Genomic DNA, 14,498 nt, shown 5'->3' with positions numbered 1-14,498 from the left:
CCCAAGTGCTCATCAAGACGTGTCGAATGACCAAAACAGCATGTGTCTATGTTGCATCAAACCTGAGTTCCACTAGGTACTGCGAGGGTTCATCATCAGCTCTATCTTGGGTACTGCTCTCCCAAGTGCTCATCAAGACGTGTCAGATGACCAAAACAGCGTGTGCCTATGTTGCACCAAACCTGAATTCCACTAGGTACTACGAGGGTTCAGCATCAGCTCTATCTTGGGTACTGCTCTCCCAAGTGCTCATCAAGACGTGTCGAATGACCAAAACAGCATGTGTCTATGTTGCATCAAACCTGAGTTCCACTAGGTACTACGAGAGTTCAGCATCAGCTCTATCTTGGGTACTGCCCTCCCAAGTTCTCATCAAGACGTGTCGAATGACCAAAACAGCGTGTGTCTATGTTGCATCAAACCTGAGTTCCAGTAGGTACTGCGAGGGTTCAGCATCAGCTCTATCTTGGGTACCACTTTTCCAAGTGCTCATCAAGACGTGTCGAATGACCAAAACAGCGTGTGTCTATGTTGCACCAAACCTGAGTTCCACTAGGTACTGCGAGGGTTCAGCATCAGCTCTATCTTGGGTACTGCTCTTCCAAGTGCTCATCAAGACGTGTTGGATGACCAAAACAGTGTGTGTCTGTGTTGCCCCAAACCTGAGTTCCACTAGGTACTCCGAGGATTCAGCATCAGCTCTATCTTGGGTACCGCCCACCCAATTCCTCATCAAGACTTATCGAATGACCAAAACAGCATGTGCCTATGTTGCACCAAACCTGAGTTCCACTAGGTACTGCCAGGGTGAATAGACAGCAAGATTGAATGTTTACTTATGCACAGAAACTTGTTGTTAAATTGGGAATCGAATCGAAGGTGAGGTGGGTCAGAATCCAAAATTTTAATCATCGTAGTGGACTATAAGGTCCCTTTTTATAGAAAATGACACATTTTTCGATTATTTTTAGAAGACGTTGAAAATGATGTGGTGGACAGGTGGATGACACTCATTTCAGGTGAATGATGACAAGAAACCAGGTTAACGGCAACGGACACAGGTTAATGACGCCTCTCGATAACCTGTCAATATTTTCATTGGAATTTGTACTTATTTCTCGATAACCTGCTTCTACTATCGATAACCTGGACACAAAATATCTTTCACCTGTCCTTGATATCATTCACCTGAATTTCAAACGCCTATATCTTCTAAACTAATTGAAGGAATTGCTTCCCTTCCACATTTTCTAATAGTTTAAGTTGCCTTTTAACGATCCCAATAAAAAAAAATGCGAAAATGCAAAATTTTTGAAAAACATAAATTTTAACCTGGCGGTGCCAACTTTTTGAAAAACGACCTTATACAAGTGTAACGTTTCTTTGTACTTGTTACAATTTAGAAATTGCGACGAAAACTAGTTAATCCCACATATAAAACATAAAGTATGTTTAACTACTTTAATGTCATGCCATATGTTTCTTGTTATTTCTGCGGCGTATTCCCATTTGTCCCCGCCCGGGCACAGTGGGAACAGGCGCTGCATATAAATCAATCCCATTTGTTCCTGCTCCCCGCCTCATATATGGCAGCGGTCACGTGGGGCGGGGACAAATGGGTACATCAATACACCATTTCAGCGTGTCGGATTAAAGTGAGAGTCAGTCTTCGATGTCAGTGTTTAAGTTCTTGTAACTTATACTCTGTACTTTAGGCATTTAAATAAAAGTAAACAAACTATTTGTAAATTTTCGGGTAGTTATAACATTTATAGGTTAACCAACCAAATACAAAACCGCCTGGATCTGTCACTGAACGACCTGACTTTAACCTACATTATTTGATCATGTAATGTTTTCATCTACCCTCAACTGGCTTAAGGAGCCATTTGAGGGTAGATTTTATTTACTTTTATTTAAATACCTAAAGATACAGAGTATAGCTGTTAACTATAGTCGACAACCAGTTCTGAAGAAAATAACATTTATATTTTCTTTTTCAGGATACAGAGACGCCGGTGAGCAGATGAGAGCAGCATACGACGATCCATCTTTCAGAGCCAGCGTAGAAGAAACATACAATCAGGTATACTTCTCTATAGGGAGTATTACTGCAATGTACTGCCGCCAGAGTGCAGCACTAAGCTATCTAGTAACTTATACATACTGTGCCTTAAACTGTTTTTTTTTTTGACAAGTTTTCACAGACAATAAAATATGACATTGATGCATCAAGGCGGTTTGTTAACAAGGGCTGACCGGGAAACGGGAAAATCGAAATTCCTCCTCTCCCTCTCCCTCTCCTCTCTCCCTCTCTCTCCTCTGCCTCTTTATCGCTCGAATATGCAAGAGTGATAGAGAGATTAGATAACGGAATTTCGATGTTCTTGTTTCGCGGTAGACCCACAGATTGTGATGGATAGTGGTAGTGGCGCCCCCTACGCAGAGTTTTGCGTAATATTCCCTATTGATGCGACATTCAAACCTTCAAGATGAGCGTACTCCTTTCTCAAAGGCTAGCTACGTACTTGCAACCCCTCCGGTGACGCAAGGTGCCTATGAGCAACGGTAATTGCTTACCATCAGGGGATTCGGCTGCTCTTTTCCATCATTAAAAAAATGGTTGTCTGTAAAGTCGGTTTATAAGACGTTATCACGTCAAAATCGCATTATTTTTTACCTTGAAACATTTTTTGACGTGATAACGTCTTATAAATCGATGAACACCGGTAGCATGCACGAAAAAATGTCACGTTGTGGACAGATCTCCATGGGAACGTTGTGGACAGATCTCCATGGTAACGTTACGTAATTTTTTTTATTTTATTTTACCGAACGTGATTCTAAAATTGTACAACGGGACTTAATCGCATATTTAGGTTTTAAGATTTACCTCTGACGTTTCGAGGACGGCGTTGTCCCCGTGGTCTCGGAGAAGATCTTAAACATGCGATTAAGTTCCGTTGTACAATTTAATAACGTGTAAAAATCGTGAATAAATCAGTGTTGTGTTTCTAAAAATTCGAAAAATTCCGGATTTTAAGCAGGGTCACAAGTGTCACAACTATCCTAATAACTAATATACGTCACAGGTAGCGCCACTGTACAAGCAGCTGTTCACATACGTGCGCAGACGACTGGTGCAGAGATACGGGGAGACCACAGTACGCTCTGATGGGCCCATACCTTCACATCTACTAGGTACATAATAATACCACCATTTAAAACACTTCTACTGAAGATGACACTGATTATATTAGACGTGTAACAGACTTTGACAGCTGATGTCGATGGCCCTGTACGACTCCGCGACTACATTGTTAACTCCAGTTTTCATCATTGGCGTTTGACAATCCGGTGACCACAAAACAAGCCGTACAATGCCAATAGGCCCCGTGCATGAACGATAGGGGGCAGCATAGGAGCCGTCAGATTTTTGGCGCGAGGCTTAAATGTGTCGTTTAAGTATGCTTCCGAAGTAGACCACAAGATGGCAGAACCTACTACGCACAAGGAAACATACCGACGAGAACGGTAGATGGTAGCACTTGCTTTGGCAATGTAGTATATGTGCACATGTTTCCGATTCAGGCCACAAGGTGGCAGACCCTCCAACGCGCACGGTCCCTATTATTTCCAGCTGTCAAACAGACCATTATTTCGCAATCGAATCGAATCGAAATCGAATTTTAAAACATGTCGAGCGATAATCGATTAAATTGTGAGATTGATTCGTTGTAAACATATGTGGCTTTCCACCAGAGAAGGACCCTTATGCACATGGCAACATGGCAAAAAGCAAAATTACATTGTAATTTTTTTTATATACAGGAGTTTATATAATGAAATTGTTATGTGTTCCAGGCAACATGTGGGCGCAAAATTGGAAGTCCATCATGGACCTGGTGATGCCGTTTCCACAATCTCCCAATATTGATGTAACAGCTGAGATGCTGAGACAGGGCTTCACTCCACTAAGGTTCGCTAAATACTTACTACTTTAAACTCTCGCGTTTTGTACACATATTTAATTACACAAACGGGTCTACCGCGATATAATTTCATTGTTTTTACCTTAAATTCCGACGTTTCATCTGAGTTGCACCAGCTGTGGTCACGGAAAGACCACATAAATAATATGTGTACAAAACGCAAGAATTTAAAATGGTATAAAGGTACCTAATGGCGGGTGGCGCTTACGTCGCATAGTACCGCATTAGTATTGGAGTGGCGTTAGTAATAGCGTGAGCGCTAACCGCCATAAGGTACCTTTACCCGTGGGATGTCACAATTTACTTAAACAAGGCTTGTACTTAGAAAACACTTTCGTATATTACAGGATGTTCCAAATGGCCGAAGAGTTCTACACCTCGATGGGACTCAAACCCGCACCCCCTGAATTCTGGCGTGGATCGATGCTGGTGCGACCACCGCAAAGAAGTGTACAGTGCACCGCTAGTGCTTGGGACTTTTGTAACAGGATAGATTATCGGTGAGTGGCAAATAACCACACAGAGTAAGGTAACTAGCGCGGCTGAAGTGACTAAAGTGACCAAGTTTACTAAAGTGCCTAAGGGCGACTTGTACCATCTCACTAACCCGGGGTTAACCTTTTAAACCGTTAACCCAGTGTCAAATTGTACTGGTAACCATGGTAACCATAGTAACCATAGCGCCACTAGCACCATCCCACTAACCAGGGGTTAACCGGTTAAGCCTGGCGTTACCATAGTTACCAGTACAATTTGACATTAGGTTAACGGTTTAACCGCTTAATCCCGGGTTAGTGGAATGGTGCAAGTGGGCCTAAGGTAACTAGAGTGACGTTAGTAGAGACAGGTCGAGACTGAAACCAGCGCCGCTGAATTGTGGCAAACTACCAGACAGACTGATGTTAACTATTGTGACATAAGTGAATAAGGTGTATGGTGACATTAGTGGTGGTATTAGTTAAAATGACTAATGTCTGAAATTACTCATAAGTATCTCAAATGTCAGAAGTGACTATAGTCTGTATCTTTAGGTATTTAAATAAAAGTAAACAAACAATTTGTACATTTTCGGGTAGTTATAACATTGATTGGTTAACCAACCAAATACAAAACCGCCTTGATCAGACACTGAACGACCTGACTTTAACCTACATTATTTGATCATGTAATGTTTTTATCTACCCTCAACTGGCTTAAGGAGCAATTTGAGGGTAGATTTTATTTACTTTTATTTAAATACCTAAAGATACAGACTATAGAGTCTAAAATAGCTAAGGTGACTAAAGCCATTGAAGTGACTAAAATGACTAAAGTGAGTTAAGTGACTGTGATAACTAAAGTGACTAAGATGAAATGAATAATAAATTTTTTTGTTTATTTTTGGTTACAGTATCAAACAATGTACGGAGGTAACCATGCAAGACCTGATCTCGACGCACCACGAGATGGCGCACATTCAATACTACCTTCAGTACGCCGACCAGCCGCAATTATTCAGAGATGGCGCTAATCCTGGTATGTCATACTAATGCCATGTTTCATAAAATTACTGCGCTGTAGTATATAGTACATTATTGTCGAGGCTCGGAAGTAGCTACTTGCAGGCTGAGGATTCGTTTTAAACGGACGACCTTGGGAGTAATTGAATCCGAAGCCAGCAAGTAGCCTTCCAGCCGAGTCATATATAGTGCTTTTCTCAAAAATGGTGCAAGAAATATAAATATCATAGAAATATTTTACAAAAGCAACTTTCTTACGTTCTTATATATTTTCACAGAAAAAAGTAGAAACAATTGAAAAAATTAGCTTTGCCGCCTTTTTATTTTTTTAATAAAAAAATAGAAGTGTATTTTTCTGCCGAAAATACGCCAACCTATTTGAGACAGCTAAATAGTCGCGGTACTAATCATCTGTTTGGCTGTTTAATGGGCCTGTGCCTTCATTTGATATGGCCATTTCAACTTTTAAAAAGTTTGGAACTCGACAAATAATGGAATTTGTATGCAACATTGCAGTCCCAAAATCGAGACTGCAATGTTTTTAACTTTTTAATTTTTGACTGACCATAAACTACGCGCTTCGCAACCTATTTTTTAAACGGCAAAGTCGACTTTGCCGTCCATTTTTGAGAAAAATATTATACTACTTAAACTTAGTTTTATTTTAATGGTTCCTTCTTAATCAATTTTTAGGGTTCTGTACCCAAAGGGTAAAAACGGGACCCTAATACTAAAACTCCACTGTCCGTCTGTCTGTCACCAGGATCTCATGAACCGTGATAGCTAGGCAGTTGAAATTTTCACAGATGATGTATTTCCAGCGTTGCCGCTATAACAACAAATACTAAAACTACAGTTATCTGTGTAGTTTACTGTATATATACGCTATTGTTCCAGCTTTCCACGAGGCGGTGGCCAACGCAGCCACGCTCTCCGTGTACAACTTGCCTCACTTACAGCGCGTCGGACTGTACCAGAATAAGTGAGACAAACAAAATTTCTAGTACCAAGAAAATTCTGCAGCGGACCACGCAGTGTAAGTGTTATTTATACGTCATAAATTCATAGAAGTATGACGTTTAAAATAACACGTGCACTGCGGGGGCTATCAAATCCGCTGCATACATTTTTTGGTCTGACTCTACACGTTTGCCATTCCAGACTGGAACTATTTTTCACAAATCTGCTTAAATTGTCTGATCAAATCAGGTGGTGTGGACGCAAACGCCAATTTGGCTCGCCGATTATGACCAATATTACAGATAAAATGCAGGTGCGAACGCAAGAATACCAATTTGTGACGCTAGTATTCGCGTTTGGAGCATTTGCTTTTAATTTAGAGCGCTCAGTTATCACCTAATCTAAAATTGGTGATTAAATTGGAGATTGTCATTTTTTTTCTGAGTAAATCGGTCGATTTGATCATCCCGTCTGGACTAGCCTTTACGAAACACTTTAGTGAACATTATTGAATTTGACCATGATTTGTTTTATTATTAATTTATTAATTAGACCGGCAGGAGGAATATTTAATTACATATAAGCCTTTATCTAGTAAGGTCTAGTCATGTTTTCATTGTTTGCTTCTGAGAACTTTTTTACAGAAATTTGGCAACTCCAAAAAGTTCTCCTTGTTGCAATGCTAAATTCTAGATAGATTGTGGCTAATTTTTAGGGTTCCGTACCCAAAGGGTAAAACGGGACCCTATTACTAAGACTCCGCTGTCCGTCCGTCCGTCCGTCTGTCACCAGGCTGTATTTCACGAACCGTGATAGCTAGACAGTTAGACAGAAATTTTCACAGATGATGTATTTCTGTTGCCGCTATAACAACAAATACTAAAAACAGGATAAAATAAAGATTTAAGTGGGGCTCCCATACAACAAACATGATTTTTGACCGAAGTTAAGCAACGTCGGGCGGGGTCAGTACTTGGATGGGTGACCGTTTTTTTTGCCGTTTTTTGCATTATGGTACGGAACCCTTCGTGCGCGAGTCCGACTCGCACTTGCCCGGTTTTTTGCCGACAGTTAGGCCCCGTTCGCACGGCAGCTTTTTCAACGCGCGTTAAAAAAGCGTTTGAATGACGCAAATGGATAACCATGTATGTATTCACACGAAGGCGGTTTTTAAGCGCGGCGCTTTTTTATCGAGCACTGTTCGATTTTCGGCGTTGAGCGTTGACGTCAAATTGAATAGAGCATACGGAACTCCGTGTATCTGTTCTCACAAGCGTTAAAAAAGCGCCGGCGCTGCTGTCAGTTGGCTGTCAAGTGTCAATTTTTGGTGTCAATCGTCAAGATTATTATTAGTTTCACCTTAAAAATGTCAACTTTTGCTTACAAATTCCTGAAATATTCAAGCTATATTCAAATAATACGTCGTAATAGCAAATAAAGTATGGCTTTGCTGAGATGCGTACGTGGCAGTGCAACTCACAAGTGATTTTTAAGCGTTCATATGAACACAAATATTGGAAACGGTAAAAAAGCGCCAACGTCGGGTTTTAACGCAACGCTTTTTAAGCTGTCGTGCGAATGGGGCCTTACTTGTGTTGTATTATAATGTAATGTCCACAGGTCCCACGACCCCTATGAAGTGAGCATGAACTTCCTAATGACAATGGCTTTAGAAAAAGTTGCGTATCTACCCTTCGCATTTATGGTGGACCAGGTAAACATTTATAATACCTATGTAAATATTGTAAATATGTAAGTACTTATACAGAGTGTTTCATATAACACGAGCAATAAATCAAACTGGAGATACCTTGGAGTATCCAAAGTTACCACCAAGTGGTCCCGATGATTTAAGATTATTTGTTTAGAAAAAAATAATAATTTAAATCAAAGTTTTATAAGCAATGGATATTCACATTGCGGTTCTGTGGTTAAATGTCTTGGTACCGGGATATCTTGGTACGTGGGTTTCATTACAAATGATTCTTAAAGTATGTATATAAATAAGGAGTCTGTAATTTAATTTATTGTTCGTGTTATGGGAAGCACCCTGTATACACTGATTTCAATCATTTAATGAAATTCGTGCATCCAATAGGCAGCTGATGTAGTTGGCGCTATAGACATTGTGCGGTAGCTCTGAGTGTCAAAAGTTGACGTATGAACATTCAGTGAGCACAAGGCGCAGTATAGGGCCATCTATTTCAGCTGCAAACTAAGATGCACGATGTCTTTTAAATCACAACTAAGTATATGATGAACTGTATGATGTATAACAATTCTTGTAATATTAATTTATGAAATAAATATACATACTTTTTTTTTTATTAACAAATTGGTATCAGTAATTATACAAGGTGGACTCGAATAACCTGACTAATTATTATTTGCAGTGGCGCTGGTCGGTGTTCGAAGATGGTGTGCAAAATATGAATTCAAGATGGTGGCAAATGAAACTACGATACCAGGTACCTAAGACTTACAACAATTTTCACACATTAAAAAGAAATACCGCATTGATGTTATTTTTACTTTTACTACGTTTAATTAGTTAACATTTATATTAATTTTCTTTTATCTTGAAATGTGCCTCATTGACTATGACTACTAATAATATACCGGGTAGCTAAAAAATAACTGCATTCCCGTTGCCAGGGAGGTTTTGGGATTATACTGAGCAACTTTTTACTATGGGACAACTCCGAAATCGCGTAAAAAAAATTACTCTGCCATAGAAAATGGAATAGCCAAAATGTATGAAACAGCCAAATTTTTTTTCACGTATTCGGGGCGTATTGGTCCCATAGTAAAAGTTGCTCAGTATATAATCCCAAAACCTCCCTAGCAACAGGAATGCAGAATTTTTTTTAGCCACCCTGTATCATCTAGTACCAATGCTCTTGTTCGATTTTTGCTAAGTAAACTTTTGTAAATACAATCACTACTGACTGAATAATACCTGGTTTTAGTTATACGTACTACCACTGGGTGCACATTTCAACATTAACTTTTTGGACGCCAATGGCGGATATCCGCACCGTAGGTCCAACGCCATAGACGGATTAATCCGTCACTAACCACAGAGCAACATAGACCTACCTGCTACCTGTTACTTATAAAGTTCAATTTCAGTTATGACACTTTGGTGATGACGTGGCGTCCGACAGCTTTTGTGTTTGACACGACGTCGAAAAGGAAATAAATGAAATGTATTCAATTCATGAATTCGCTTCATCTGGTTTCATGCCAGGGTTTGAACTACAGTTGTGAAGTTCTCGAGAACGTTCTCCGTTTCCTATGAGTAATATTTTCGAGTGAGAACATTTCCCATACAAAACAGGGAACGTTCTCGAGAAGGGCACAACTCTAGTTTGAACCGACGACCACAGTTTGAAAGCACGATTAATGTCGTGATAAATTCATTGCGGATTTTTTATTATTTATATTTCAGGGCGTGGTTCCTCCTATATCGAGATCAGAAGCCGATTTTGACCCTGGATCTAAATACCACATCATTTCAGACCAAGTAAGTCATGTTTATATATACACCGTTATGTGCAGTGCGTGTTATGGAAATTGGCAAAAAAGTAAAAATTATAGTAATTTTATATTAAAATTTGTCTAATACATTAATGGCAGCTGATGAGTGTATATCACTGCATTTGTTTTATTACGATTGTTTACTTTCGTGAGCAACAATTTAAAACTATCTCACACCTGTCAATTGTCTAACAAATAAATGACGCTCTCACTCCAAAATCTATAAAAAAAGGTGCAATTTGAAATGCAACTGGTATATAGAAATTGAAAATGGTGTGGTAGGTACTTACCATTCGTATTCAATTCTCTTAGTAGAGTCATCTTAATAGTATCTGTATTTTGTTTTTTCCTAGCCTATTTGAGCGTCCCACTGCTGGGCAAAGGCGTCTCCCCTTAATTTCCATGACTCCCGATTTGGTGCTTCCTCCGGCCAGTTGTTCAGGAAGCTGTCCAGGTCATCTCGCCATCTCCATTTGGGCCTGCCGCGTCCACGTCCCTCTACCGGCATCCACTTGGTGGCTAAGCTAGCCCACCTCTCCGGATGCATGCGGTAGACGTGACCGACCCAGTCCCATTTGAGCCTAGAGGTTTTCTCGCCTACGTCAACAATGCGGGTTTTAGAGCGCAGCGTGGTGTTTCTGTAATATTCTAATTTATTGATGGTACACGTTGTATAAAATGTATATTTGCCTACAGGAATACATCAAATACTTCCTAGCCACGATCCTAGAGTTCCAGATATTCGAGCAACTCTGCGTGGCCGCCGGCCATTCAGGGCATTTACACGAGTGTGACGTGTATAGGAGCCGGGAGGCCGGCCGGGTACTCAGGTGAGTCCAGTTACCATATAAAGTTGGTCAAGCAGATCTTGTCAGTAGAAAAAGTCGGCAAATGGGGTCGGCCGGTCATAGTATTTGGCAGATGGCGCCATCATAGCTTGCCCTGTCAATCCCTAGGATTGCGTCAAATATTTGTTTTTTTAATTCCCTGGATGCCAGCGCTTTAAGCCAAATCTCATAGAAAAAGGGGCAAGCTATGATGGCGCCATCTATGCAAACCTTTGACAGTTGCCAACCCCATTTGAAAAATGTAAGCGCGAAGGGATGTCGTCTCATAGAAAATTTGAATTTCGCACCTTTTTCTACTGACAAGATTTGCTTGACCATCTACTTATATTGTCGGGTGAGAAGCAAAAGTCACTAACTAACATCATTGAAATTATTGGACAATAAACCGTGTTACAAGTGTAATAAAGTGCATTGTTACTTTAATTTTTTGATAGTACTTAGTGAGTTTTGCTTGTCACCCGACGATATTATCCGCTTACAAGTTACAACCCGTCTGGTGTTGCGATGTGCATGGGCATAGAGAATTAAGTAAGCATAGAGTGCTCATTCCATACATCAGTTTTGTTACAACGCTTATTATTTTCGTAGTCGACGTCTAGCAGCGACGGAATTTCTAGTTCGTTGGCCTCTATATCAGGGTCAAACAGATCACTGTGTTATGTCTTTCCTGTAGACATACACAAGAGTTAAGGGCTATAAAGGTTAATTTTCTTATTTAACCCTTATCCACGTGAAAAGGTCCTCCTTTTATTTAGAGAACTATGATAAAATCATTGCTTACATGCCCACAAGCTGTTAACTATTGCCCACAGGAGAGAAAAATGTGCTGTTCGCGATAACACACTAGTTTTCTCTCCTGTGGGCAATAGTTAACAGCTTGTGGGCATGTAAGTAATGATTTTATCATAGTTCTTTAAATAAAAGGAGGACCTTTTCACGTGGATAAGGGTTAAATAAGAAAATTAACCTTTATAGCCCTTAACTCTTGTGTGTGTCTACAGGAAAGACATAACACAGTGATCTGTTTGACCCATCAAATTCTGCTCTGTATCAAAAATAGCTGAACCAATAAAATATACTTGTATAACCTATGAAAGCAATAATCATACTGATTACGAGAGTCTGTTTTATCGATGATGAAATGATCATGATGAAACGGCTTTCCTTTTGGAATAAGTTTTTGGCAAATATGTCATTTTTGGTAAAGACTTTTATTGCTGAATGTACTTTTCTTTCCACATGCGACTAATACACATCGAGACAATTCTAATAACCCCAAACCCAATTAGTTCGCGTTGTTTTATCATAGAGTTCCCATGGCCACCTCCTGTCTCCATCATTAGATCAGCCCCATGTCATCATAATATTGCATTTTCATTCGATTTTTTCAGCTCAATCGGAAATCAGTAAGTGGGTCAAATTTAGCTTCCAAGATTTGACCCATTACTAGCATACAGGGCAAGTTAAATAAAAGCTTGTATTTTTTTGTCACCAGTGAGCTGATGCAGCCTGGAGCCTCGAAGCCAACTTCAGATGTCATCAGAGCCATGACTAGAGGGAAGACCAACAGGATATCACCTGAGTCTTTAGTCAAGTAATTACTACACTTAAAATGTTAACTCACATTTATAGACGGGTCTATCGCGAATTTATTTTGTTAGGTTTATTTACTGACGTTTCGACACAGACCCACAGACACACACACAGGTGACAGGTGAGGAGACAGAGGTTTCGCAATAGACCCGTCTATAAATTTTCCAGGGTCCATGTATGTAAAATCTGTACTGGTATGCAAATAAAGATCTATATCTATCTCTAAATGTGAGTTAATATGTGTTCAAAACGCGAACGTTTTAAATATTATACACATAAAATATTTGAATTATAAGATAAATAAAATATTTAGGGCATCTCGTAACTTGCGCGTTACTTTGCATTGCAGGCTTTTAAAATTGAACTAAACAAATCAAAAGCAACTCTGTTCCATTACTTCATGATTCAAATTTCATCGGGGGTAATTTGCACTGATATTAGGACCGTGGGATGATAGAGGTTAAAAAAACCGGACAAGTGCGAGTCGGACTCGCCCACCGAGGGTTCCGTACTTTTTAGTATTTGTTGTTATAGCGGCAACAGAAATACATCATCTGTGAAAATTTCAACTGTCTAGCTATCACGGTTCGTGAGATACAGCCTGGTGACAGACGGACGGACGGACGGACGGACAGCGGAGTCTTAGTAATAGGATCCCGTTTTACCCTTTGGGTACGGAACCCTAATAAATGATCCTCTATAGCCAAGGTGACGATCGCTAGCGCTTCGCCATCGAATCGCTTTGTGTCTCTCTATCACTCTTTCCGGACTCTCTCTTTTGGACCGACCAAATCAAAGCCAGTCGGCTCGATTCGGAAAATTAATTAGATTTTAACTAGACTTCAACAAGTTACGATACGGATAATTTAAAGATATTTGTAAGATAGATATATGTCAAAATTGACGTTTCCGCGATTCCGGAGCATTTCCGGAGGTCCTCTTGAACGATTTCGACAAGTTATGACTTAGATATCCAAGTCACATCTAGTCGATATCGAATGTAGATCTAGTTGATCTCTAAATCGTCTCAAGATCTTGTGATTATCTCGAAATCCACAGTAAGCGAATGCTCACGGAAAGCAGCTCTACGGGAGGAATGGCGACGTGTCGTTAAACAAGTCGGTCAAAAGTCTACATAATGGCCACGATCACTCTGTTAAGAATGTAACGAAGAAGAAGAAGATCACTCTTTTATATTAGCGTGACAGTGACAGTTGCGTTTCGTTCGCTACGAAGCGTTAGCGATTGACGTGTTGTCTACGGGGCCTGGTTAAACAAATGGTTCTTTCCACAGGTACTTCCGACCTCTAGAGCTGTGGCTGCGGGTCCAAAACCGGGACGAGCCTCTCATTGGCTGGAGCTCCAACTATCACGACGTCGCGCTCTTCGCGCCGCTCCGAGACGCCACAGAACGCACCGGGGCGTCGAATGTGTTAATGTTGCTCGTGGTTATATTATGTTTCTTTAAATAAAATCTGTTTGTATTAAACTGTATTTTTATTTGGATACTCTAAATACCTTGTTCAACTCCTTCTGCTTCTAATATTAGTTGTACCTAAATTGTTGTTCATGTAACGTGAGTCGCCACGCCACGACACGAGAGACATCTAGTATCGAGTAGCGGTACTGATAATTCCGCTACTCGATACTAGATGTCGACTGCGAAAATAATAGTCGTTTTGGTACAAAAACTGATGTATGGAGTGAACACTCTATCATAGAGAAATATAGTAAGACAAGAGTGCTCATTCCATACATCAGTTTTGGTACCCAAAAAAATAGTATTTTCATAGTCGACATCTAGCATCGAGTAGCGGAATTATCAGTACTTTAAGTAGTAGTAGTAGTAGTACTGGCAAGTGACAATAGATGTAGCACCGACCGGAAAGTCTTAATTATGTTGTTGAGATTATAGTTTCCGGCCGGTGCTACATCTATTGTCACTGGACAGTACTACTACTGCTACTTAACGTACTGATAATTCCGCTACTCGATGCTAGATGTTGACTATGAAAATACTAATATTTTTGCTACCAAAACTGATGTATGGAGTGAGCACTCTATGT

General features: G+C 40.1%; 1 protein-coding gene across 1 annotated transcript in view; it reads left to right on the top strand.

Moving 5' to 3' along the window:
- The window catches only part of LOC134802733 (angiotensin-converting enzyme), a 44,523-nt gene extending 30,615 nt beyond the window's left edge, over positions 1-13,908 (top strand). Inside the window, exons 6-17 of the mRNA XM_063775401.1 lie at positions 2,004-2,086; positions 3,093-3,201; positions 3,865-3,979; positions 4,340-4,492; positions 5,383-5,507; positions 6,389-6,473; positions 8,072-8,165; positions 8,845-8,919; positions 9,903-9,977; positions 10,688-10,821; positions 12,335-12,433; positions 13,727-13,908. Of these exons, the coding sequence (XP_063631471.1) occupies positions 2,004-2,086; positions 3,093-3,201; positions 3,865-3,979; positions 4,340-4,492; positions 5,383-5,507; positions 6,389-6,473; positions 8,072-8,165; positions 8,845-8,919; positions 9,903-9,977; positions 10,688-10,821; positions 12,335-12,433; positions 13,727-13,904 (1,325 nt within the window). The 3' untranslated portion in view covers positions 13,905-13,908. The remainder of the gene's footprint in view (positions 1-2,003; positions 2,087-3,092; positions 3,202-3,864; positions 3,980-4,339; positions 4,493-5,382; positions 5,508-6,388; positions 6,474-8,071; positions 8,166-8,844; positions 8,920-9,902; positions 9,978-10,687; positions 10,822-12,334; positions 12,434-13,726) is intronic.
- The last annotated feature ends 590 nt before the right edge of the window (positions 13,909-14,498 follow it).

The sequence above is a fragment of the Cydia splendana genome, chromosome 25 (assembly GCF_910591565.1).
Source record: "Cydia splendana chromosome 25, ilCydSple1.2, whole genome shotgun sequence".
NCBI lineage: Eukaryota > Metazoa > Arthropoda > Insecta > Lepidoptera > Tortricidae > Cydia > Cydia splendana.
Note: the sequence above shows the minus strand (reverse complement) of the source record. Positions and strands in the feature narration are given on the sequence as shown.